The 23921-nt window shown below is 38.8% G+C and overlaps 1 protein-coding gene across 4 annotated transcripts in view; it reads right to left on the bottom strand.

Moving 5' to 3' along the window:
• Positions 1 to 23921, bottom strand: part of Ctnna2 (catenin alpha 2) — a 1144480-nt gene that overhangs the window by 997847 nt on the left and 122712 nt on the right. For all 4 annotated transcript variants that reach the window (XM_057766952.1, XM_057766959.1, XM_057766967.1 and 1 more), the window contains one exon: positions 5412 to 5518. In XM_057766952.1, coding sequence (XP_057622935.1) covers positions 5412 to 5513 — 102 coding nt within the window. In that variant the 5' untranslated portion in view covers positions 5514 to 5518. The remainder of the gene's footprint in view (positions 1 to 5411; positions 5519 to 23921) is intronic.

Here is a 23921-nt window from a genome sequence, read left to right as displayed (position 1 = left end):
AGTGTGGCGATTTTTCGGGAAATTTGGGATCAATCTACCCCAAGATCCGGTAATACAACTCTTGGGAATATACCCAAGAGATGCCCTATCATATGACAAAAGTATCAGTTCAACTATGTTCATAGCAGCATTGTTTGTAATAGCCAGAACCTAGAAACAACCTATATGCCCTTCAATGGAAGAATGGATGAAGAAAGTGTGGAATATATACATATTAGAGTACTACTCAGCAGTAAAAAACAATGACTTCTCGAATTTTGCATGCAAATGGATGGAAATAGAAAACACTATCCTGAGTGAGGTATCCCAGACCCAAAAAGAGGAACATGGGATGTACTCACTCATAATTGGTTTCTAGCCATAAATAAAGGACATTGATCATATGATTTGTGATCCTAGAGAAGCTAAATAAGAAAGTGAACCCAAAGAAAAACGTATAGTCATCTGCAGGGATAGGGGAAGTAGACAAGATTGCTGGGCAAATACTGGGAACTTGCGGGTGAGGTGGCATGGACTAAGGGGAAACGGGGTGAGAAACGTGAGAAGGGGAGGATGGGAGGAGCTTGGGGGAATGGGATGGTTGGGATATAAGAAGGGTGGATACGGGATCAGCGAAATATGTATCCTAACTAAGGGAGCCATCTTAGGGTTGGCAAGAGACTTGACTCTAGAGGGGCTCGCGGGTGTCCAGGGAGATGTCCCCAGCTGGTACCTTGGGCAACTGAGGAGAGGGAACCTGAAATGACCCCATCCTATACTGATGAATATCTTGCATATCACCTTAGAACCTTTATCTGGTGATGGATCGAGATAGAGACAGAGACCCAATTTGGAGTAACGGACTGAGCTCTTAAGGTCCAAATGAGGAGTAGAAGGAGGGAGAACATGAGCAAGGAAGTCAGGACCACGAGGGGTGCACCCACCCACTGTGACAGTGGAACTGATCTATTGGGAGCCCACCAAGGTCAGTTGGACTGGGACTGAATAAGCATGGGTTGAAACTGGACTCTCTGAACATGGCAGAAAATGAAGGCTGATGTGAAGCCAAGGACAATGGCACTAGGTTTCCATCCTAATACATGAACTGGCTTTGTGGGAGCTTAGCCTATTTGGATGCTCACCTTCCTGGACCTAGATAGAAGTGGGAGGACCTTGGTCTTCCTGCAGGGCAGGGAATTTGGACTGCTCTTCAGTATTGAGAGGGAGGGGGAATGGAGTGGGGGGAGGAGAATAGGAGTGGTGATAGGGGGAGGGGAGTTGGGGGAGGGGGCAATATGTGGGAGGAGGGGGAGGGAAATGGGAAATGGGGAGGAGGTGGAAATTTTAATTAAAAAAGAATAAAAAAATAAAAGGTATATAAAAAATTAATATTAATAAACCTCTTGGACCAGTGAGATGGGTCTGCAAGTAAAGGTCCTTGTCAATAAGCCTGATTATCTGAATTATATTCCCAGACCCCAGAAGGGAGAAGGAGAGAACTAACTCTCAAAAGTTTCCCTCTGACCGCCACGCCACCAAACACAATGGATGAATGTAATAATTTAATCAATGACTTTCTTACTTGAAAGTTTTTTTTGTTGTTTTGTTTTGTCTGTTTTTTTTAAACTATGTCTCCTAACACTCTGGCTGGTGATAGTTCAGAATACTAGGAAAACAGTGTAGATGATGTTTGTCATCTTGGACTGACTTAAATCTTCATAATGAATCCTGTTAGAAATATGATTATATATAACACATTAGCAATGGTCTCAGAAAAAATAAGAGGTGTGTTATTGGAAATAAGAGGAAAAGTTTGTAGGAGAGTTGCAGAAATTAGAGCTGCATTGATCCCTTCAATTATGTAGAAACTAGAACCGTGATGAGCATAAATATTTAACTGAAGATATTTCTAAGCAAAGTCATGAAGGAGTGTTGTGATATTTTGTTTATGCTATAACAAATAAAGCTTACTTGAAGATCAGAGTACAGAGTTAGTCACACTAGGCAGCAATAGATGCGAGGCGGTGGTGGCACACATCTTTAATCCTAGCACTCAGAAGACAGAGGTAGATGGATCTCTGTGAGTTCAAGACCACCCTGGATTACACAAGATTGAATCGGTCTAAAAGGAAACAGAGTCAAAGTGTGGTGTGAGGTGGGATTGCTTTCTGTATGCTATGAATATGTTTTATTACCACTGGTTAATAAAGAAGCTTTTTTGGCCTATTGCAGGGTAGAATAGAGCTTGACAAGAAAACTAAACTGAATACAGGGAGAAAGAAGGCAGAGTCAGGCAGACATCATGTAACTACCAAAGGAGAAAGATGCAGGAAACTTATCAGTAAGCCACAGCCTCATGATGATACATAGATTAACAGAAACAGGTTAATTTAAAATGTTAGAGCTAGCTAGGAATATGCCTGAATCATTGACCAGTATTGTAATATAATTTCTGTGTGATTATTTGGGTCTGTGTGGCCTGGAAAATAAAAGAGCAATCTTTGCTTACATTGGTGGCTCATACCTTTCAGCACTAGGGAGAAGGAGACGGGAAATGATATGGCTGGGTGAAGAAAGGAATATAAGACCAGAAAAGAGAGGATCTCAGAAATCAGTTTGAGGCTTCATAGAGACAGTATTTGGTTTGAGGACTTGTAGAGACAGGATCTCGACCTCTTGGTCCTGAGGATTTTGTAGAGGTAAGAACTAGAGGCTAGCTTCTCTGCTTTTTCTGATCTTCAGACAAGTGTAATTTGTTACAGTACAAACAAAATATCATCACAGAGTGGCTTCATTTCTCCTGGCTAGTTATTAAAAACACGCAAGATAAAAGAGGTAAGCAGAAGGAAGAATTATTAAAGTTAAAAAAAGAAATGGAAATTGATAATTTGGAAAATTCTCAACCTTCAAAGTTTCCAAAATATGCCCAAATTAAAATAGTTGCTTTCAGGAAAGCATGTTGGGAGATGTTCAATCATAGTGTGCCTATTTAAAAACCTGGTCACTCTTAGAGGTCACTCTAAGAGGGGGGATGTCACAGCCTGAAGAAATCAGGTAATGCCCACCCGGCTCCTAGCCCCTGGTTGACAGCTAGATTAACAAGCTGTTCTGTTCTGTGGTTTCCACTCCAACTTTATGGTTTTAACTGATGCCTGAGTCTTCCATGCTCTTTGCTACATATGATATCTCAGATTAAATCCCATGATGAAGAACATCTCAGCTGCCCAGAAAACTTATACAAGTCAGACAGATACATTGGTGGAGGGTTTGCTAACCTTCTACCTTCCTTATTTGTTATTCTTTTTTTACCTACTCTGGGTGACCTGGAACTCATTATGTACATCAGGCCTGCCTCTGTCTTCTGAGTTCAGGAATTCAAGGTATGAGCCACCATGCCTGACCTCTTAAAAGACCCTCTTGAGGTGTTAAAGGTAAGCCTCCCTTCCACTTTAAGGTCCTTTTAAGTGGCTTTATATGCATTATTGTTTCTTTCTAGTACTTTCTTTCTCAATTCAAGGCTCAAACCGAGGTATAAGGGCCTGTTTCCTAATGCATCTCATTCCTCAAGGGTTATTATATATCAACTCCATTCTCAAACCATAAGTATTTTCATTTAATAAGAGGCAGTCCATTGTATGACCTGAAGTTCTTTTGCTAGACTCTTACATCAATACACACTATAGAGTATTTAGTCAGTACATGGTGCTGTGAAGAACCTAGTCGTGTGACATGGGGTTCCCTTGACCACTCACTATAACAGAGACAATGCCTGTACATGGGGATATCAAAGAAAGACGTACTAGAGGTGACTGTTCAACAGAATGAATCATGACACAGGTACAAATGGGAAACTAAGAGATTCTTGAAATGTTTAAAAACATGGACATAAAAAGCAGACTTCAGTGGAATTATTGTACCCCTCAAATTTGACCAGCAGAAACTATGGTCACATATGCACAGAAGCGATATGGCCAGTATTCCATAAAAAAGAAATGATTCAAAGGGCAGATTATCAAGCCCTGAGGGTTGCTACAGGACTTGGAATCTAGTGACACTTTCCCAGAAGATCTACACCCGAGGTTAGCAAAGTTTATCCTCATACTTTTTCATTTCTGGACTTGGAATGTCTGTAAATAAGGTTGCTTGTTTCTCTTAACAATTCATTTCAGAAGACTGTGCCTTGCTCACTGGTGTAGAAAAACTTTGCTTAGCTTATCCCTACAGGGCTCACATGAGATTGGAGACTTAAAGGCAATGAAGTAAGTGAGATTTTGAAATTCAGTTGAAGCTATAATGGTTAAGACTTTCAGTAACTTGGAGACTTGATTAAAATATTTTGTACATGGGGAGGAAGCAGAGGCTACCCATGTGACAGGGAATGATACACCCTGGTTCTCTCCAAACAGACACCTTCTATTCATGGAAAGTCTAAATGTGTTACCTTAAATAGCAAAGGGACTTTAAAGATGCAATTAGTTTAAGAATATGCATATGCAGAGAATTTTCTGTTATATTTGAGTAGGTTCAACATAACAGAGCTAAGAGATTCCATCATATAGAGCATACATGAATAAAGCAGAGGTCAGGAAAGAAAAGCAGATTCTATATTGCTGACCTCAGATATACTGGAAGAAGCCACAGAATGCAAGAGGCTTGGAGAAGCTAGGAAAAGCAAGGACATGATTTTCTGCTAAGGTATCCAATGAAAATGCAGCACTGCTGGTGCCTTGACATTAAAATTTCTGACCTCTAAAACCACCAAACAATAAATCTATGTTGCTTGAAGCCATTAACTTGATGACAATTTGTTAGAGCATCCAGCACAAACCAATAAAAATGGCCTCGAGCTTCATGTGGCATAATGAATCTCTACAAACGCATCATAAAAAGTTCACATTTTCATATTGCAGGAGCTTAAGAGTTCAAATCACAAAGGACATGATTCATGAGACACTCTACATTAATTCTCAGCACTTAAAATCCTGATGACATTCCGTGCTTTTGAAAGTCACCTTGTGGAGATGTATCAACCCCAAAATGGAACAACCTCCCATTCTACTAGGATGAAGATTGCCACAGTAAACTGTGAAAAGATATTAAATAAATATTCACTGCTAGGTAACTGTCAGCTGTTTTCCCTTATGCATCTGCATCTGAAACTGAGTTAGGAATGGTCCATTTAGACAATGAGTCCAGAAACCAAGGACCCTCTCTTTAATTACCTCAACAACTTTATTTTTTTAAAAATAATATGTATAGTTGCCAAAAGTTACTTTAAATCATATAAGTCAATGAGACAGTCCTCAGCTGGGGAAATAATATTTACTTGGTAATCAGTATGTCGGCATGATATATCCTCTTTAAAGACTTCCACAGTCCTCATAGGATCATGGAACTCACCATGGAAACATACATAGTAACAAATTCCTTACCTGTGTAACAAGTGGCTCCAATAGTCTTTCCACCGTAAGTGTCCGGATTTCCAAACTTTTTGGATCCCATTTTAAAATGATAGGTGAAGTTGCCGAAGTCATGCTCCCTGCAGGAACATATGGTATCCATTAGAAAGTATGTTTAAGGATATATGGTATAACTATGGTGTTCCAAATAGCACATCACCCAAATCTAGAAGATGTTTTAGGTTCAACTGAAAAATCAAATCAAGGGTGGGAAAACCAGAACCAGTCTTGTGTTTTGAAATTCTTGAGATATTTTTGCAAAATTTCTAAATACTCCAGTATATACTGGGACATTACAGGCAGAACCTGTAAGAACATAACCTTCAGTTCAGATCATAATACCCGCAGTAGACCTCCACAAACAGATACTGACAGGTGGCCTACTTGAGACATGTCTATGAGTCTCTAACTAAAAAGCTTCCAGGTACTGAATATCTTATCTGGTGTTCTAGATTACTTTTTATTGCTATGACTACACACTATGACCAAAGACAACTTGGGCAAGAAAACATTTATTTCATCTTATATGTTATAGTTCATCATCAAGAGAAGTCAAGAAAGGAGTGCAAGATGGGGTCTTGGAAGGGAAGCCACAGAGGAATATTGCTCTCTGGCTTCCTCCTGGTTCATTTTTTACTAGTTTTCTTACATAGGTAAGGATCACCTACCTGTGGACAGCAATACCAACAGTGGGCTAGACTACATCGCATCAATTAAAAATCAGAAAAACGACCCAGAGACATGAACAGGGAACTATCTGATAGGGGCAAGTTTGCAATTCAGATTTCTTCTTCCAGATGTATAAAGGTGACAAACAAGATTAACTACCACACCCAAGGAAGTGAGAAGACATCACAGGGAATATCCTACTTATACCCCCTTCCCTGTTTGCTGCCTGGGAATCAAAGAGCCTGGCTTCAGTTTCTTGTTATATAACCACACCTGTCTTTAGAGAACTATAAGTCAATGTTCATGCTTCTGCCTCATGGGTTATGATTCCCTTCTTCAAAGCTCCTACCATTTTGTTTGTTTCTGGTGCAGGATCTTCAACTTTCTTCAGAGCTTCTGTCATGTTATGGTCTGTGTCTGTCTTTGACAGACTAATAATAAACTAATAAACTCCTTAACCACAACAGTGTGTCTCATTGTCCCTCTTTAACCCACATCCAAGAATTTTCAGAACCCTGATACTATAGAACCATCCCATCAATTTAGTGTTTAGTATATCCGCAGCTGCTATCTGCAGACAAAGGCTTGGATCTTAACCTCATGCAACTTATGCTTTGAAATTAAAGATAGCTAAGTTAGAGAATTATGACTTGGTGTGACAAATGTCAGGAGTACAAACAGAGCTGGGAGAATAGAGAACGTGGCATAGCCAGAGCGGTGAGACACACAAAAACAAGCTGGAAATAAAAGTACGTTTGTTGTGATCACCAGATACATGACCACAAGACATTACAAAAGGCAACTTGGTTATTTTCTTCATAATTGAAACCTCAGGATATTATACACTTTGGAGCAATAGCTTACATCACTTAAGCAGGAAGGGTATCTTATAAATGCAGTGATTGCCATGGCTGAAAATTAGCAGCTACCTCCAGAGTCAAGGTAATCAACATGATTTATTCTTACCCTACAGAATCACTTGATCTATTCATCTCTTTCAAAGTCAACCCACTCTCACCTAAGAACTACTGAGTCAGAAGTTGCCCCCCCTCTTCAATCTCCAATAGGTCACAACAAAATATGTTTCTGGCCTCAAAAAAGTAAATTATACATTACATCTGGGGTGCGCTTCTCAGCAAGAAACTGCTGACGATATTCTGACATGTAAACACTAGACAGGCAACCTTAGATTGTAGAAACTGAATCTTAATTATTTGCCTTAATAACACCATAAATCAAACTGTTCATGCCTGCATTCTTCTTTTGAATCAACATCAAAACTCAATTTTATGCTTATAAATCAATACAGATGATTATCCCTACTCAAATTAACAATCCAAAGAAGGCCTAGCACAATAGGCACCATGATAAAGTACTTTTTCAGCAGTCCTCCCTGCTACATCCCACAGCTAGCTAATCATTCGGCAGAAAGATCCAACCAATTTGCTCAAGAAAATAAGAAAAGACACAGGCAACTGTGCTGGTATTTTATCTCTCTTCAAATGCCATGTTCTAAATAAACTGAGCACAGTGATCCAAGCACACAAATTTAGAATCGGGTTCCTTTACAACAACAATAGTTGGCACTCAGAGGCTGCTGGTGCTCAGAAGCATGCAGACACTTTACAGTTTCCCCATTCACACTAGCAACTGCCGCAGGCAGTGCTGACAGGCAGGGAATTCTGTGCCTGGCCATGAGACTTCTCTTGCTGGAGAAGGACAAGGATGCCAGAAGCTTCTTGCATATGTTTTGATACCTTTTGGTTGAACTGATATTGTTACCAAACTTGGTGTCATAGCCTGTGCCACAAGAAGCCAAGTTCAGCCATCTGCCATCAAGAAGTCAATAAAATGCCTAACTTAATGGTATAAAGTGTGTGTGTCGGGGGGGGGGGGGAGTGACTTGATCAAGGAAACCATGTCAGAAAGATGGACAAAGAGAACTCAAGTCTGCCTTAGGATTTTAAGGATTCTGAAGTATAAGTACAGGGCCATGAAAATCCATATCTAAGCAGTCTAGGTAAGGTGTGGGTGGTCCCATCCACTTTTGCCCATCATTATCTAAACTTCAGTCTCATTCTGTAAGGTGGCAGGGAAATTTGTTAGAACTGTATTAAATCTCTTTCCAGGTCTCCAACTAGTGACTTTCTTTCTCCTGTCATGAAACTCCTGAAGAAATTCCTGCTTCATTGGGGTTCATTGTCTCAACAGTCTGATAGTCAGATTTAGATTTACAGACACTAGAGTTATCTTGGTGCAAGGGTGGATATGGGAGCAGGGAAGTATATATCTTAATTAAGGGAGCCATTTTAGGGAGGGAAGGAGGTGGAAATTTTTAAGTAAAAAACATAATAATAAAATAAAGGCAAAATTGAGGCAATCCAGATTAAAAAAAAAAGAAAGAAAAGAGTTATCTTGGAATATCACTGTGACCCTAGTTCAGCAGTTAGCACAAAGTCCAGCACCTGGAGAACAGCCTGAGAGCTGTTTTATAAATTCTGATAGGACACTTAATGGCACAACAGTGATGAGAAAGAAGTCCTGTGAGAAATTCAGATGTGTAGTAATGAAGTCACTTGTATATGATGCTGAAGTAACCATGAAAGACTAAGGGACTAAGAGCTCAACCAGTGTAGTGTTTACCATGAGGACCTAAGTTTGATGCCCAGAAGTCACCTAAAAAGTCAGATATGGTGACTTGAGTTTATTATCTCAGAAGACCAGGGGTGGAGGTAGATAGATCCTAGGGAATTGCTAGTCAGACAACCCAGCTCTGTTGACCAACTCTCAGTAAAAGCAAGAGATGATGCCTCAAAAAATAAACAAGGTGTGTGGTGAGGTGGAGAGAAGGCTTGGAAATGAAGTGTTTACTGCTCTTACAGAGGACCAGAATTCAGTTCCCAGCACCCACATCAGGCATTTAATAATAGCCTGTAAGTCCAGTTCTAGGGAATCTGAGGCCCTCCAGCCTTTGCAGGCTCTTGCACATATATACTGATTTAGCTGCATATGCATACGCATAAAAATAACATAAAGCTTTTTAAAGTAATAAACAGATGTGTAGCACCTGAGATAAATGCAAACTAAAGCTGTTCTCTAGCCTCTACATGCATTTGTCCACACATATGAACATGTGTATGCATCCTCACATATGCACCCCTTGACACGCACAAACTAGATGGAAGATTTCCTTCCTAAGATGGGCATGCTAGTTATATAAGACGGCAGATCAAGGAAGGCACACAGAGTCCTTTTGAGTGTTCCAATATAGAACTTTATAAAGTAACACACAGGAAAAAAAAAAAAAAAACCTGGGGTGAGAACCACAAATGCTGGCACAGTCACCTCAGATACACTGATCTGGCTTCAAATAGAAAAGAGAAATACTCCTGCACAGAGCTCTAAGCTATATACCATCTGAGTAGAGCTAGTCACAGTCCAGTCCTGAAAGTAACAGGGATGTTCTTATTTCAAACTTAAAAGAAGAGTTGCTTGTCAGATCACTCAATGTATTCGCTTAGGCATAAACCTCAATCGTATCTTTACACCACGGGTCATAATCAGTCACAAAAATGAAAAACGTTCACAAGATATGAGTGCATTCAAAGGAAACTCTAATGATGCTTTTCCCAAGTATTCTGTTATTGCTGGAGTGGTTAGCACTGAAGCCTGTCCCTGGCTGCTCTAACAAGTTGGGAGCAGCTACCTTTTTTCAGAAGGGAAATTAAAACACGGATTATACTGAATGCATAAGAGGGAGATGTACTTAATATGGTGAAACCAGGTTAAGGTAACAGAACAAAATGGCCTCTACCTCAGGTCCATCTGTGATCTGTTATCATGAGAGATAGGTTTTAAAAAGGACAAGAAGTTTGCACCTCTAAATAATTCCAGTCAAAAGGTGGTCCTGCCCATTGTCATGGTCTGGCCTCCAATCTCACCTATGAGCTCTTCTGACAAGTTTTCAGCATTGTGTGGAATCTTTTGTAGGAGCTGAGCTCCAACTCTGGCTGGCACCGGGCTTCAGCTTATTATTTCTCCCAACAGGAGAGTGTTGGAGAAATTCCAGTTTTATGGGGTTCATCTTCTCTTAGTCTGGTAGTCAAAGAGACAGGCAAGCATGTCTTTAGCACTGCCAAGATACTTAAACTATTTACTATAAAGTTAAAACAAAAGGGGGAACCACCTATACACCAGTTTTCCTGCTACTTGTCATATGTTCCCATTTGGAAGGAGAGACAGCGCTGGGTCCAGAACATCAATATCTGAGATTCCTTTGGACTAGCTCTGAAAAGAATCTAAAGAATCTAGCAGAGCCAGCTACTGAGCCTCTATTCATCTTTAATACTGGTGTAGCCCCGGAAGTACACTGTTTCTCCAACAAATGTGTCTGCCTTGCTTTTCTGAGTATCATTGCTTTATACAGTATCTATTCTCCTGGTACTGAACCACTTCCAGAGAGAAGGTGTGGACAGTTCAAATGCCATGAAACCACTAAAAACATATAGTTTGGTCATCATGCCCATAGTCTTCTAAGTTCATTAACTAACCTCTACCTCTAGAGTTCTAGTGGGCACAAAGGAAGAGACAGAAGGGAATTAAGCAGATACATGCAACCTTTTGACATTGCTGCCCTCTACAAAGTACTCATTGGAGAAATGCATAAGGAAGCTACCAAAGTTGACATAAAAAACATGTTTCCATAAGTTAGAAAAGTTTATGATTTAGTATTTTGCATCTTTATATGGGCAAATGGAACCTGGAGACCATGGCTTGGATATGCCTGCAAGAAATTAGTATAGTTAGTACATAGAAATTGACAACTGGGCCTCTGGCTGACTCTTGCTATGGACATCATCCTACCGGGACATTCAGTATTTGTGAAGTATCTGTCCTTTTTTTCTGTGAAAAACATCCTGACGAAAAGCATTTTATGTGAGTTACAGGTTATAGTCCATCATCAAAGGCTGCCAAGTCAGGAATTCAAGCCAAAAGCCTGAAGGTGAAAACACAAAGGAAGGCTGCTTGCTGGCTGGCTTCCATGCTCAAAGTGAGATACCATTCTTATACAATCCAGGTCCACTCCTTTAGGAAAAACAGTACCTATGATGAGCTGAGCCCTCCTACATCAATTAGAAATCAAGAAAATGTTGAGGTCTTTGACCCATTTGGACTTGAGTTTTGTACATGGTGATAGATATGGATCTATTTTCATTCTTCTACATGCTGATATCCAGTTATACCAGCACCATTTGTTAAATATGCTTTCTTTTTTCCATTTGATATTTTTTGCTTCTTTGTCAAAAATCAGGTGTCTGAAGGTGTGTAGATTAATATCAGGGTCTTTGATTCAGTTCCATTGGTCCTCCTGCCTATTTTTATGCCAGTACTAGGCTGTTTTTAGTACTGTAGCTCTGTAATAGAGTTTGAAGTCAGGGATTGCGATGCCTTCAGAAGTTATTTTATTGTACAGGATTGTTTTGGCTATTCTGTTTTTTTTTTTTTTCTGCTTTTCCATATGAAGTTGAGTACTGCCCCATAGACACACTCATAGTCCAATCTGATGGAGACAATTCTTCAGGTGATGTTCCCTCTTGCTAGATACAACATGTTGACATTCATGATTGATCATCCAAAAGGTAACCACAAAGCTTGGTGGCTTTTCATGTAGACTAGATGCTGGTGCTTTGTTTTTATTTTTTATTTATAATTATTACTCTGTGGTTTCAGGTACATGTTTACCACACTACCTGTGTGGAAGTCAGAAAATAATTTTCAAGAGTTAGTTCTTCCACTCCAGATTTCTAGTGTGGAACTTGCATTGACAGTCCTTCACAGGCAACTCTCTACAGTATAGTTACCTAGCTGGAAATTCCCAATTTGCTGCTGCACTCTACCATGATGATCAAGGAAGAAGGACTGGGGAAGTCACACCTCCAGTCAGGGTGTTATGCTCAGCTACAGGAAGACAGGTCAGGCAACCTCAGAAGGACTGTTAATGTTTTTAGATCATGCTTACTTTCACACATTACAAATTAGCAAGACTTTGTCATGGGTGGTTATCTAGCAGCTTGCTAAAACAATGATGCTATATAGACTTTTTGAAATGATGCCTGGCAACAATTCAGCTTGGGAATAATGTTCGATCACTTGTCTTTCCTTAGGCCCAGATTCCTCAAGTAAAAAAATCACAATCCGTTGCTCCAAATGAATTTGGACTGCTCTTCAGTATCGAGAGGGAGGGGGAATGGTGTGGGGGGTGGAGAAGAGGAGTGGGGATGGGGGAGGGGAGTGGGGGGAGGGGGCAATATTTGGGAAAAAATAAAAAAAGAAAAAAAAAATCACAATCACATATATTTCATAAGGCCGCTATTGAATACCCTAAGGGATAGGCTGTATACCAATATTTTGGAAAATATTAGTTATTTTTATGAATAGTAATTATTTTTCTCAAAATATAATATATATTTTCATCACCAAAAGGAATAGGAAAATATATATTCAAAACACACTCAACTAGCAAGATCAGATCTCAAAATGTTGGGGGCTAGAGCACCAACATCATACGCCTGTGTTTGAGCCAGTTATCTTTATGCAAACACAAAAGAAAACACCAACTTTGTATTCTCAGCCACCTTCATTCATTTCAGCCTCATTCTGCAATTAACACAGTTTATTATGTCCACAAAAGATTGTCTAAGAAGTAATTTTGTTTCTTATTAATTTGAATAGAAAGAAATCTTATTCTGCTTCACAGGGAGTCTTCAAATAGAGAAATGACTATTGTTTATTTTCCTTCATGTGTGGCTGCTCAGTTGTACATAGATGCATAAAATCATGCATGTGCATAGGACATGGATCTGTCTAGGAGAAAAAGAGAACTGATGCAGGGGGGGGCGACGAGGAAGGAATACTAGAGGGGCACGTTGGGAACAATATGTTCAATGTATATGTTTGCTGAAGCATTGTCTGTAGGTGAAACCATGCCATATATAATGAACGCAGCTGTGAAATGCTTATAAAATGAGTGGCAAGGTGACAGGACTGCCTCCCTTCCTGCATTACAGTTACGGAAGCCCAAGAGAAAGCTCCAAGTAATCCATTTAATATCTGAGATGATTTTCTTCTTAAAATTATTGAATTGTTTATCCATACATGGTGATCACATAGACCATCTGATAATCCTTTTGATAAATATGGAGTATCCACAGTAGTAAGAAAGAGGCTTTGGTCGGCAGTTCTTTTTCACTCACAGAAAAAAAAAAGCTTAAGAAAAACACAAAGACAGAAGAAGAGAACCCTGTTGGCAGTGAGGGTCAAGTACCTTTTATCCATGTTGGCAGTGAGGGTCAAATGCCTTGTTTCCATGAAGGGAGTCCTGACAAGAAAAATCTGTCCTGAGGTCCACTGCTCCAGGGTCTGCTTCCAACTGCTTCCAAGTTCCCAGTAGGTTAATGATATGCATCATTGTTTGTAGGTATTCCCTTTACAGATCTTCCTGAAAATTGTTTTTGAACTCCTGCCTCACTCCAATTCTTCATTCTTCTGTTCTTTTAATCACCATACTGCCTTCTAATTACCTAAGTGCCAACCTCAACTTACTTTCCATTTATGTGTCTCCAGCTTCAGACTCAGATCATCATGTCTTTCTGATCACTAATGTCACTAGAGAATTCCACAAGACCTTTTACAGGACAGGTTAGCATCTGCTGATATGTAAATTCTAATTGAAATAAATACAAATATTATCTATCCTTATTAGATAGATGTGACCATAGCTAACTTCACACATATTTGGAAAAGTCAACTTAATAATTAAATATTCCAGCTGCCACCATGTTAACAAAAATAGGAACATTTTGTTGGGAGTAGATTTGTTTCAAAAATCAGTGGAATCATTGTAGGTACAAAAGTGGTATATTTTCTTCTGTGAGGTACTTATAAGATTCTAACCCTAGTCATCAAGATGTGTAAGAGGATATGTGAAAATGGAAAATTTTCAAAACAAGAGACTTGAAAACTCAGACTTTAATGAAACATGGGAAAAGATGTGAGAGCTTCCAGCATTCCCCCAAAACAATACTTGAGAATATATTATATAAGTTTATGTAGAGAACAAAATATATAGGTTTATGTAGAGAATTATCATATAGTTTAATGAGATATTGGTTTTAGTACCACACAGTCTGAAAGGGGAAACTGAGGCACAACACAGTTATAGAATTAGTTCATGGCCATAAAATTTTAACCTTAAGTGTCTTGATTTTATAGTTTATGTCCTTGAGCCTGGTATGTGGCCCTAGAGCAGAACCCAGAGCTGCTGACTTCTACACTACCTGGTGCTACTGGAAAGAGTTGGGGGGTCCCTTCATCATTGCAGATAATACTGGACAAACAGGCACCATTTGTTGGGTTCTTAGCCTCATTAATAAAAGGATTTAAGAACAAACACAAGTGAAGCTTGAGTACAAATCTATTAGAGTTAAAAATACAAATAAAAACAAAAACAGCAGACAAGCTGTAAATCTTGTCAGTTGTCCAGAGAGGGACAACAAAGAAGAGAAGAAAAGAGGAGAGAGGAGAAGAGGGTAGGGTAGGGGAGGAGAGGAGAGGAGAGGAGAGGAGAGGAGAGGAGAGGAGAGGAGAGGAGAAGAGAAGAGAAGAGAAGAGAAGAGAAGAGAAGAGAAGAGAAGAGAAGAGAAGAGAAGAGAAGAGAAGAGAAGAGAAGAGAAGGAGGAAAACAGACAGTAGCTTTTGAGGTAAGCCAGTGTGGAGGTTAGATATATGCTGGACAAGAAGGCCCACTTTTTGGTTGAGAGCAGTTCTAAAGAAACACTGAAAAACCCAAACTAACAGAGACACATCATCTTAGGCTCTGGCGAATATTCAAAAAGAAAAGAAGAGAAGAAAATGCAAAAGTTATCCTTTCCTGAGTCAGGAGACCCAATTAGCACCATGGTGTCTACAAAACTGTGTGGGTGAGTGTGGGTGGCTGGCTGGGGGATTCAGGGAAGGATTATTGAATTATTTCATTAAAAGACTAATATTATTCCTATATCTTTTAGAATTTATTTTCATGTGTATGTATGTTTTGCCTGCATGTATGTTTGTCCATCACAAGCCTGCTTTTAGTTTATTAAGGCCAGAATAAGACATAGGTCTCTGGTCAGTCTCAAAAGGCAGCAGCTGAGACATCCCGAATTGGTGACCACGGAAAGCTAATGTCCCCAGCTCCCACAGATCTGCAGGTCATATGCCCACACGTCACTGGTGGCACGGCTGTGTTATCCACAGCTCATTAAGATGCATTTCCCAGCAGGATAAGCCTCCTTTCTTCCCACAACACGTCTCTCTAAATGCTAACACCTCTTGGCTACCGAAGCATAATCACGTAATGTGCTGTGATGCTCTAGACTCCAGGTACCTTAACAGAAGGAACTGTAAACACTGCACTGGGTCCTTGCTTTCACGCTTTTACCTGACTTGGCCAGTTTGTAGATGAACAACTGATAATAAGCTTTTGAATGGTGCTAATCGGAGCTTAGGAATTCTCTGTAAGAACATGATTGCCCTTCCTCCCCAGGTGATGTAGAATATTTAGACCATAGTTAGACTGTTAGTGGATAGTGGCGTCCTCAAAATTTCACTCTGTAATTCTTCAAAATTGATTATTTTTATTGTCTATATGAAGAAAACCCTCCAGGTCTTTGACATATCCTATTCATTGGAAGACATTTTCCTATTGCAGTTATAATGTATTAAAAGTTGTCTGTGCCTCATAAAAGTCTTCTTCAAGCTTCTCACTTAATTTGGTTAGTTACATCCCGATTCTAAACGTGAGTGCCTTACTAAAAGGCCATTCTTAAGGTTGTGAGGATGGGCTAGTCATTTGGTTTTAATGGTGGCTGCATGTATTTTAGGCAGAAATTTCATATGTATGCATGTGTATATATTAAAAAATAAGCATGTTTATTGTGAAAAGATTAGACCTTTAAGAACAATAATAGAAGACTATTTTTAATTTTTCTCTTGAAAAATACTGTCCAAATAGTTAACTACTCTAAAGATGTTTGTCTTTGGGGAAGGAGGGCTGAGGATGAAGGTATGCTTAACTATTTCAATGTAATCTTTTATATCACAGTAAGTGCTCTGGAACTAAAGCAGAAATTGTTAATAATATTTAATATCTCATGATACTAGAGACAAAATCATCCTGAAGAAGTCTAGTCACAAAAACTACAGATCTTTAGAAATGAGATTTGTCATAAAATGGTAAAAAAAAAAAAACAAAAAACCAAAACAAAACAAACAAAAAAAAAACATAGGTCTCCAAGGAAGTGAAGTCACACGTGGTGTGGGTGCTGAGAATCAAACCTGGGTCCTTATAAGAGTAATCAGTGCTCTTCGCCAGTGAGCCATCTCTCCAGTTTTCCTCTCTATCTTTACCATAGCTTAAGGTAGACCTGCCTTCCTGACAGTGGTCCTTTAGGCAGTGACTGAACTGCTCATTTTGGATGATTAACTCTTAAGGAAGCAGACATTGGCTTGTCTCCACCTATTGGAATCTATTGGTAGATTCCACATTACTGTCACATTCTCCACTCTGAAGAAGTAATCCTCATATAGATTAGGAGATGGGCTGAAGTTTGGGCATGACATAACCCATTTTTAAATGAAAATCAAAGAGATTTAGATTCCAAAGCTGCTCACTAGAAGGTGTTGATATCTGCACCGGAACTTTACTTCTAGGCATCACATATAGCTTTCAGGCAGGGTGCTCATAAAGGAGGTAAGAAAACCGAGCTCCCTAATAGTATTTCTGGCGTGAGAACCAGGGGTATTTTTGAAACTGCTGCTTCAGGAGTTTCTGCCCTGAGCTGCCCATCACATATGTCTTCTGTTCTCAACAAAGCCTTGATATCTTGTGAGATTCTGAGACTGTGAAGTCCATAAGAAGAGATTCCAGTGGAAGGCACCTGAGCCTTCGACTTCAGCCCGTTAGAGATAATAAATGTAGGTTCCCATAAGGGACTAAGCTTGTGGTGAAGTTTTACTGACGGGAGAGGAAAGGATCTCAAATGATTTTCAAACTTGCTTTAAAAAAAAAAAAAAAAACTCAGCTGGGGGAACATCCATACACAGGCTGTTAGAACTCTTGAAGAGTGCTTCTGATTCACTCAAGTTAGCTGAGTTTGAGAGTTTGCACTTGTGTCAAGCTTCCAGACCAGGGTTCCACACCTGGTCAGAAACTATTAAGAATCATTAAGATAATATAATATCATCACCAGATGCCTTTGATGTAGCACCTTCCCTTATATGTAGGAACTATAAAAAGTGTTTTTCTAATTATATTATAGAGCATATTGTAATAATTGTAATTTGTTAATAAAGGAAAGAATTTTTTATACTCAAGTATCTTTTGCAAAAGGTTTTTGCTGTAAGCAAGGCTAAGCCAGTAAAATGTATGCTGACCCTCAGCAGATACCTATGTTATAGTGACAGTACATCTGAATGGAAGTGAGGGAGGGAGGATGCCTGGCATTCTGGTGATCTTCTGAGAGATGTCTTTCTTAATTTCCTCCACAATGTCCGCTCATTTTAAACACACATCCCATTACTTTGACAATAAGGCGTCCTTTGCATAAAACCATCACGGTCCTCTACATAATAACCATTTAGAGATCTGGATCAGTAAACTGAAAGGTGACCTGAGAAGCAAGCGGCTGCTGTAATTATAGGATCTGTCACCATGCCCATTCAAAATTGAAATAATATGCAATTTCCAAGTCTTCTTTGCTTTGTCGTGGGGAAAGGAGGCAGGTAATCTGCTGCAGTTCAAGTGAGAAGTAACACTCCCCCCACCAACGCGTGTATGCAGGCCCTCTGTGAATGGCAAAGCCATATGTTTTAACAAAATGCTAAAATGATTCTACAAAGTGAAAATAACATTCTGGTCATTTCAAAAAAAATCTATGTAGTAATAACACTTCATGTCAAAGTTTAACTGTATGCTAAAGCAATGCTTTAATGACTTCTGAGAAAAACACAAAACAAAAGGAATCAAATTATTGTATCTTTCTTGGTGCCCTTTTTTTCTTCTCTGGAAGGAAAACTTCACTGTGAGAAAATAGAAGAAGAAAGCTACACACTCCCAAGCTTTTAGGTGGCAAAGTAAGACTAATAATTTATAATTTAGAGTTTGATGATTAAAAAGAATTACATATGTCCTTATCTTTCTTATGTGGTTTTATAATGGGATTTTAGATTTAGAAAAGTAAACTCACAAATTCTGAAATGATTTTACCAACTTAATAGGACTTTACTTTTCCCAAGTGTCCAAACAGAAAGTCAGTAATCTGAAATTGAAAATTAATTCTACTGTCTGTCCAGTTTGTTTCTCGGCTTCTCATTGCATTGAAAATATAATTTGTATCGATGTTGGTAGAGCAAACAAAATCTTTTCTTGTAGTATGACTTTCTTTCCATTTGCCTAGAAATGCATATGAAATGTAGACAATAGCTTCTACTTCCTAAAGATGTGATAAGCTTCCAACACCCGCATGTGACACAGATTCTTAAACCAAACTGATTGACTTATTAACATAGTCCTTATCATGAAATTGATATTACATACCCAAATTTCATATTATGCACCCAAAATTCATATTACAAAACCCAAATTCAGATCACACAATCAAATTCCAGATAACATTTTGTGGAATTATATTTAAGGTCCAAAAATAACTTTAAATAAATTAATCAGAGTATAACTTCTTTAGGAATTAATCTATTCTCTGTCCCTCTAGCCTTTCATAATTAGAATTCCATGTGCAACACTTACGTGCTCTAGTCTCCCAAGTCTCCCACATTAATTTCAATGTAATCAACTCAATGTAATCACAGCATTCATATTTCATAATACAGCAGAATACTTTCCAAACTGCACCTATTATCTTTGGTTTCACTATAAAATTCATATGTGCTAATTGTGCTAAATGTTCCTTTAGAGAGAACTTAAAGGGTTGCTTAATTCTCTTCCCCCAAAAGTCCTAAAAACTCTTTAACCAAGGCAGCACTCCACTTTCTGATATGGGACTATTGGGTCATACATCTTTAACATAGTCTTTGGCTCCAATTTGGATTTGAACACATGATAACACATGGTTTCTGACTCTTACAAATATTCCCATCTGGGGACAGTTTCTGCCCCTTCACAACAACAAGCACAGAGTTGGTCATTTAATTTAAAATGTTATGTGTACCGGGGAATCAGCTCCACCAAGTTAAGCCTTGGAGTTAATATGTAAATATTATGTCATGTGCATGTGTGTGTGTGTGTATGTGTGCATAAATAAGAGTTAAAAATGAGTGGCAACATGTTTATGAAAACAGGAGATCTTTGACTCAATAGTATATTTTATATGTCACTTGTATGATAAATTGATGAGTAAATAAGATTTTCAATGCCAAATGACTTCCTATTCTAAGCAAACAAATTCCATCCTATAATATATCACTTAAATATAAAGCCTTCTGACTTTTCCTTAATTCCTTTATCTACACATTATTCATTCAGGAGATCTGTATTAACTACACAAAGCAAGCAAAGCCCAACAAGGAGGTTCTGGAAAAATCAAGATGAATTATACTCACATAGTTTTGCCTGAGATTTGTTATCATTGTGTTTTTTTTTGTTTTGTTTTTTTTTTTGTTTGTTTGTTTGTTTTTCGAGACAGGGTTTCTCTGTGGTTTTGGAGCTGTCCTGGAACTAGCTCTTGTAGACCAGGCTGGTCTCGAACTCACAGAGATCCGCCTGCCTCTGCCTCCCAAGTGCTGGGATTAAAGGCGTGCGCCACCACCGCCCGGCTCATTGTGTGTTTTGAAGGTTGATATTCCCTGTTACCTTGAGAAGATTTAGAATTACCTAGTAGACAACCTGTGAGAATGTCTGTGATTAAGGAAATTGAGGATGTCCTTGTATGTAGCTGACACCACTCTTTGAACTGGGGTCCTAGATCAAATAAAGTTGAAGATGCGAGTTGAGCACTGGCCTTCATTACTCTTTGCTTCCTAATGACAAGTACCATGTGTGCCCTCACCTCATTTTCTTGTCCCCAGGACTTCCTTGCCATGACAGGCTGTAGTCTCACACTCTTCTGGCTTAAAGTAGCTTGTTTGCTGAAGAGAATATAAACACATAGCACTTCTTTATACAATGGCAAGCTATAAAAAAAATGGCAGCTACTTTTCCTGAATAGGGCTAGCATTGACCCTTCTCATTGACTAACAGGATTTGAAAGGTCACATTAGAGCAATTAGATTTGTTTAGTGGTGTTTTGCTGTGAGGATTGATATTTCAACAGCAGCAGTGCTAGCATGCCCACTTCTAAATTGCCTTATTAATCTTGAGTCTTGTGTCTAAAAGAGAAGCAAATAATAATGTCAGTTTCCTTCTGGCCATCTGTAGCATTTATCTTGTGCATATGAGCCTAAAAATGCCTCTGGAGATCTACTTTTGTAAATACAAAACCAGATCTGTTCGATTGCATTTAGGAAAAATATGAGTCTGTTGTGGCTGTGCCTTTTGAGGTAGTTAACTCTTTCCAATATATTCACAATGTTTATATTCTGTGGTAATAGAGATTATATCGATGACTGGTCATCACTGACAAAGTTTATCACCCTTTCTAATAGTTGCACACGTTTTCATCAAATTCTGGTTGTGCTTGAGCTAAACACAAGAGTCCAGGATCTCCTTAAGTGACACATACACAAGATATCAATGCAAGGGAGCTAGCAGGGGCTTCATGCTATCCCGAGCAGTGACCCAATGATACTTCTCAGGCTCTGCCTTACATGGCCTTTTTATACTTTAAGGCCAATATAATAGGATCCCAGTTTTAATGAGCAGAACTGAAACCCAAATATGTAGAGCCATTTACCTAAAATCTAATGAAATGTGATCCAAATTTGTTCAAAATTTGTTTTTTTCTAGTACATTTCTCAAACTATAACCAAAAGGTCTTGCCAAATACTAAGTCTGGAGACGAAAATAGACCATTCTCTTAAGCTTTTTAAAAATATGTGATTCTAAAATACTCAAAGTTACCTAAGGTAACTAAAGTTTGTTTACTTTTTCTAAACTTTTACCTTGTTAAAGAAGGCTAGGCTTTTCAAAATAAAGATTGATTTATTTATTTTAAGTTTCTGAGTGTTTGCCTACATTGATGCGTACCATGTGCGGGCAGTTCCTGCAGATGGAGAAGAGGGAGGCAGATACCTGTTGGGCTGGTTTACACATGATGGTGAGTCACTACATGAGTGAGAGGACCTGAGTCCTGGTCCTCTCCAAGGCAACAAGAACTCTGACCCTCTGATCCCCCACTCTTCTGCTCCTAGAGAAGAGTAAGACTAGACTTGCCTATCACAAATCTCTTTGTAGTACCTTAACTGTGTAAAGGAAAAACTGACAGGTCAGATCTAATGTAGAAAGTTCATACAAGGTTGAAAAATCTTAAACAAATAGTTCAAATATGTGGGTATTTTATCTCCATTCTTAGGTGACCAGAATCACCTCAGAGAAGACATCTGAGGAAAATGTTTCTACCCTTACCCACTTCACAATTGTCTCTTGCAAGATGAGACTTACTTCTTCATTTCTACAAATAGATCCTTTCTTGTCTATGATGTTATTTAATAGACAGATCATCTTCCATGTATCCTCAATCTTTTTTCTGGATTTTTTTTAATCTGTGCAAAAGTCTTATCAGAGTAAAGACTAAAATGCTTAAACATATAAGCATGCACACACACGCGCATGCACACAAACATACACACACACACAGTACCCTTCCTTCTAGTTCTCTCTTGGCATTCTCTGCTCTCTCTTTAGAGCCTGTCTCCTGAACAGATAGTGTAATCCCTGTTCCATTTCCTCCCTGCCTACTCATATTCCTTCCCACCACAATCTGGCTTCTGCCCTCCATTCCAAAAATATTAGCCTTGCAATGCTACAAATGTTCCCCTGCTGCCTAGATTCAATGGGCCCTATGTGACTCGTCAGTTCATACACTAAAGTCCGTGTATTCCTGTGGAGATTATCATGATCCCTGGGTGGAGAGGATAGGCAAATTCATGCAGCATCCCGTATTTTTACAGTATGAACTCATTTTGTTATATATAGATATGTATTTTGATGCAGAGCATATATTTGCATATAGAAAAAGTCTGGAAAGATGTATCAAATTTGAAAAGTAGTTATCCACAGTGATGGGATTTAGGGTGACAAATTATATACATAATTATATATTTCTACTATATATATGCACGCTACTTTTGTAATGATTACACCTTCCTTATCCAAATAAAAATAAATCTATTTAAAAATATCCAGGTCCCCTTTCAGTTCTCATCTTATTTGCCCTCACAGAAGTGTTTTGACAATTTTGTTCTATCCTTAGTTTCAAGGACACCATATTCTCTTGGTATTTCTCCTCCTTCTTGGCATATGGCTTTCAGTTCTTTTTGAGACCTCACTTTATTTATTTGTCTCCTTCAATTTACCACTCCATACCGCATCACTGTCCATCTCTGATACCCATTCCTCAGATTGTCTCTGGCTTGTCTCCTTCCTGTTCATTGATTACCTGATGTCGAATTTTTCCAAAGCTCTTTCTCTAGGCTCGGGTCTTCTGTCTGTGTTCTAGCCTCCTGAATTCAACCACCGGCTAAGTTCTCAAGTGCTTAAAATGAATTCATTTTTCTCACAAGTTGGGTCCAAATCTTATGATTACACATGAATAGATACTTCTTTTTATGAAAATCCACTAAAAATGTAACAGCTGCCTTTGATTCCTATTTCTCACTTACTACACCAAAAAGCTGATCACCTTTAACAAATTTTATGTCCACTTATATAAATCAGAGCCCTAACTTTTCCACACATTTTCCTGCACTAATCAAAGACTTCACTGTTTCTTCTTTATTGAAACCATCCCTTGGCTTCTGGTGTCATATTCGGTCTTCTCTACCTTGCCTCCTTTTTTATATTTTGCAGCAAGAGTGGTTTTTCTAAATCACAAATTATATCATGTTGCTGTACTATTTTAAAAGGCTCCTTTGGCCCTTCTTGCCTAAATCTGTCCCCCCAGAATAAATTCTGCAGTCAATACTCATTTACCTCGTGTCTTCCGTCTTCCTGAATGCCAGACCTAGTGACCTGTAAGCAGTTCTCCCAACATCAGTCTTCCCTGCCTGTGAGTCATCTCTCACTAACCCGGCAGAGAAACTCCAGTGCTCCTTCCTTACTTGCCTTATGCCCTATTATCATTCAAGCACCAAGTCTGCTCATTTCACCGTCTATTTAGGATCATCTTTTTTTACAAAATGCATCATGCTTCCCAGGGTGGGGGGGCATAAGTCACATCCTACTTTAGTTTTTGATTCTCTTGTCTTCCGTACCTGAATCTTGGGATCCAGGACTGTGTACTTAACTTGTTCGTAATAAACAGAAATGATGACCATAAAGGTATCAGCCATTTCCAAAATCAGGCATTAAAGGGAGGGGTCAAAATACAATCACTTTAACACATTTACCCACAACATATTTTCGGCTGATTATTTTTTAAATTCTTCTATCTTTTTTTATTTAAATAAAATTTTTTCATTTATTTTACATCCCAACTTCAGTTTCCCCTTCCTGCTCTCCTAACAGTACCCTCCTCACTTCTCACATAACTCCCTCGTCTTCCTCTCCTCCCCTGTATCCACTGAAAAGCACATGCCTCCCATGGGCTTGAGAAAAGCATGGCACAT

The sequence above is a fragment of the Chionomys nivalis genome, chromosome 1 (assembly GCF_950005125.1).
Source record: "Chionomys nivalis chromosome 1, mChiNiv1.1, whole genome shotgun sequence".
Lineage (NCBI taxonomy): Eukaryota > Metazoa > Chordata > Mammalia > Rodentia > Cricetidae > Chionomys > Chionomys nivalis.
Note: the sequence above shows the minus strand (reverse complement) of the source record. Positions and strands in the feature narration are given on the sequence as shown.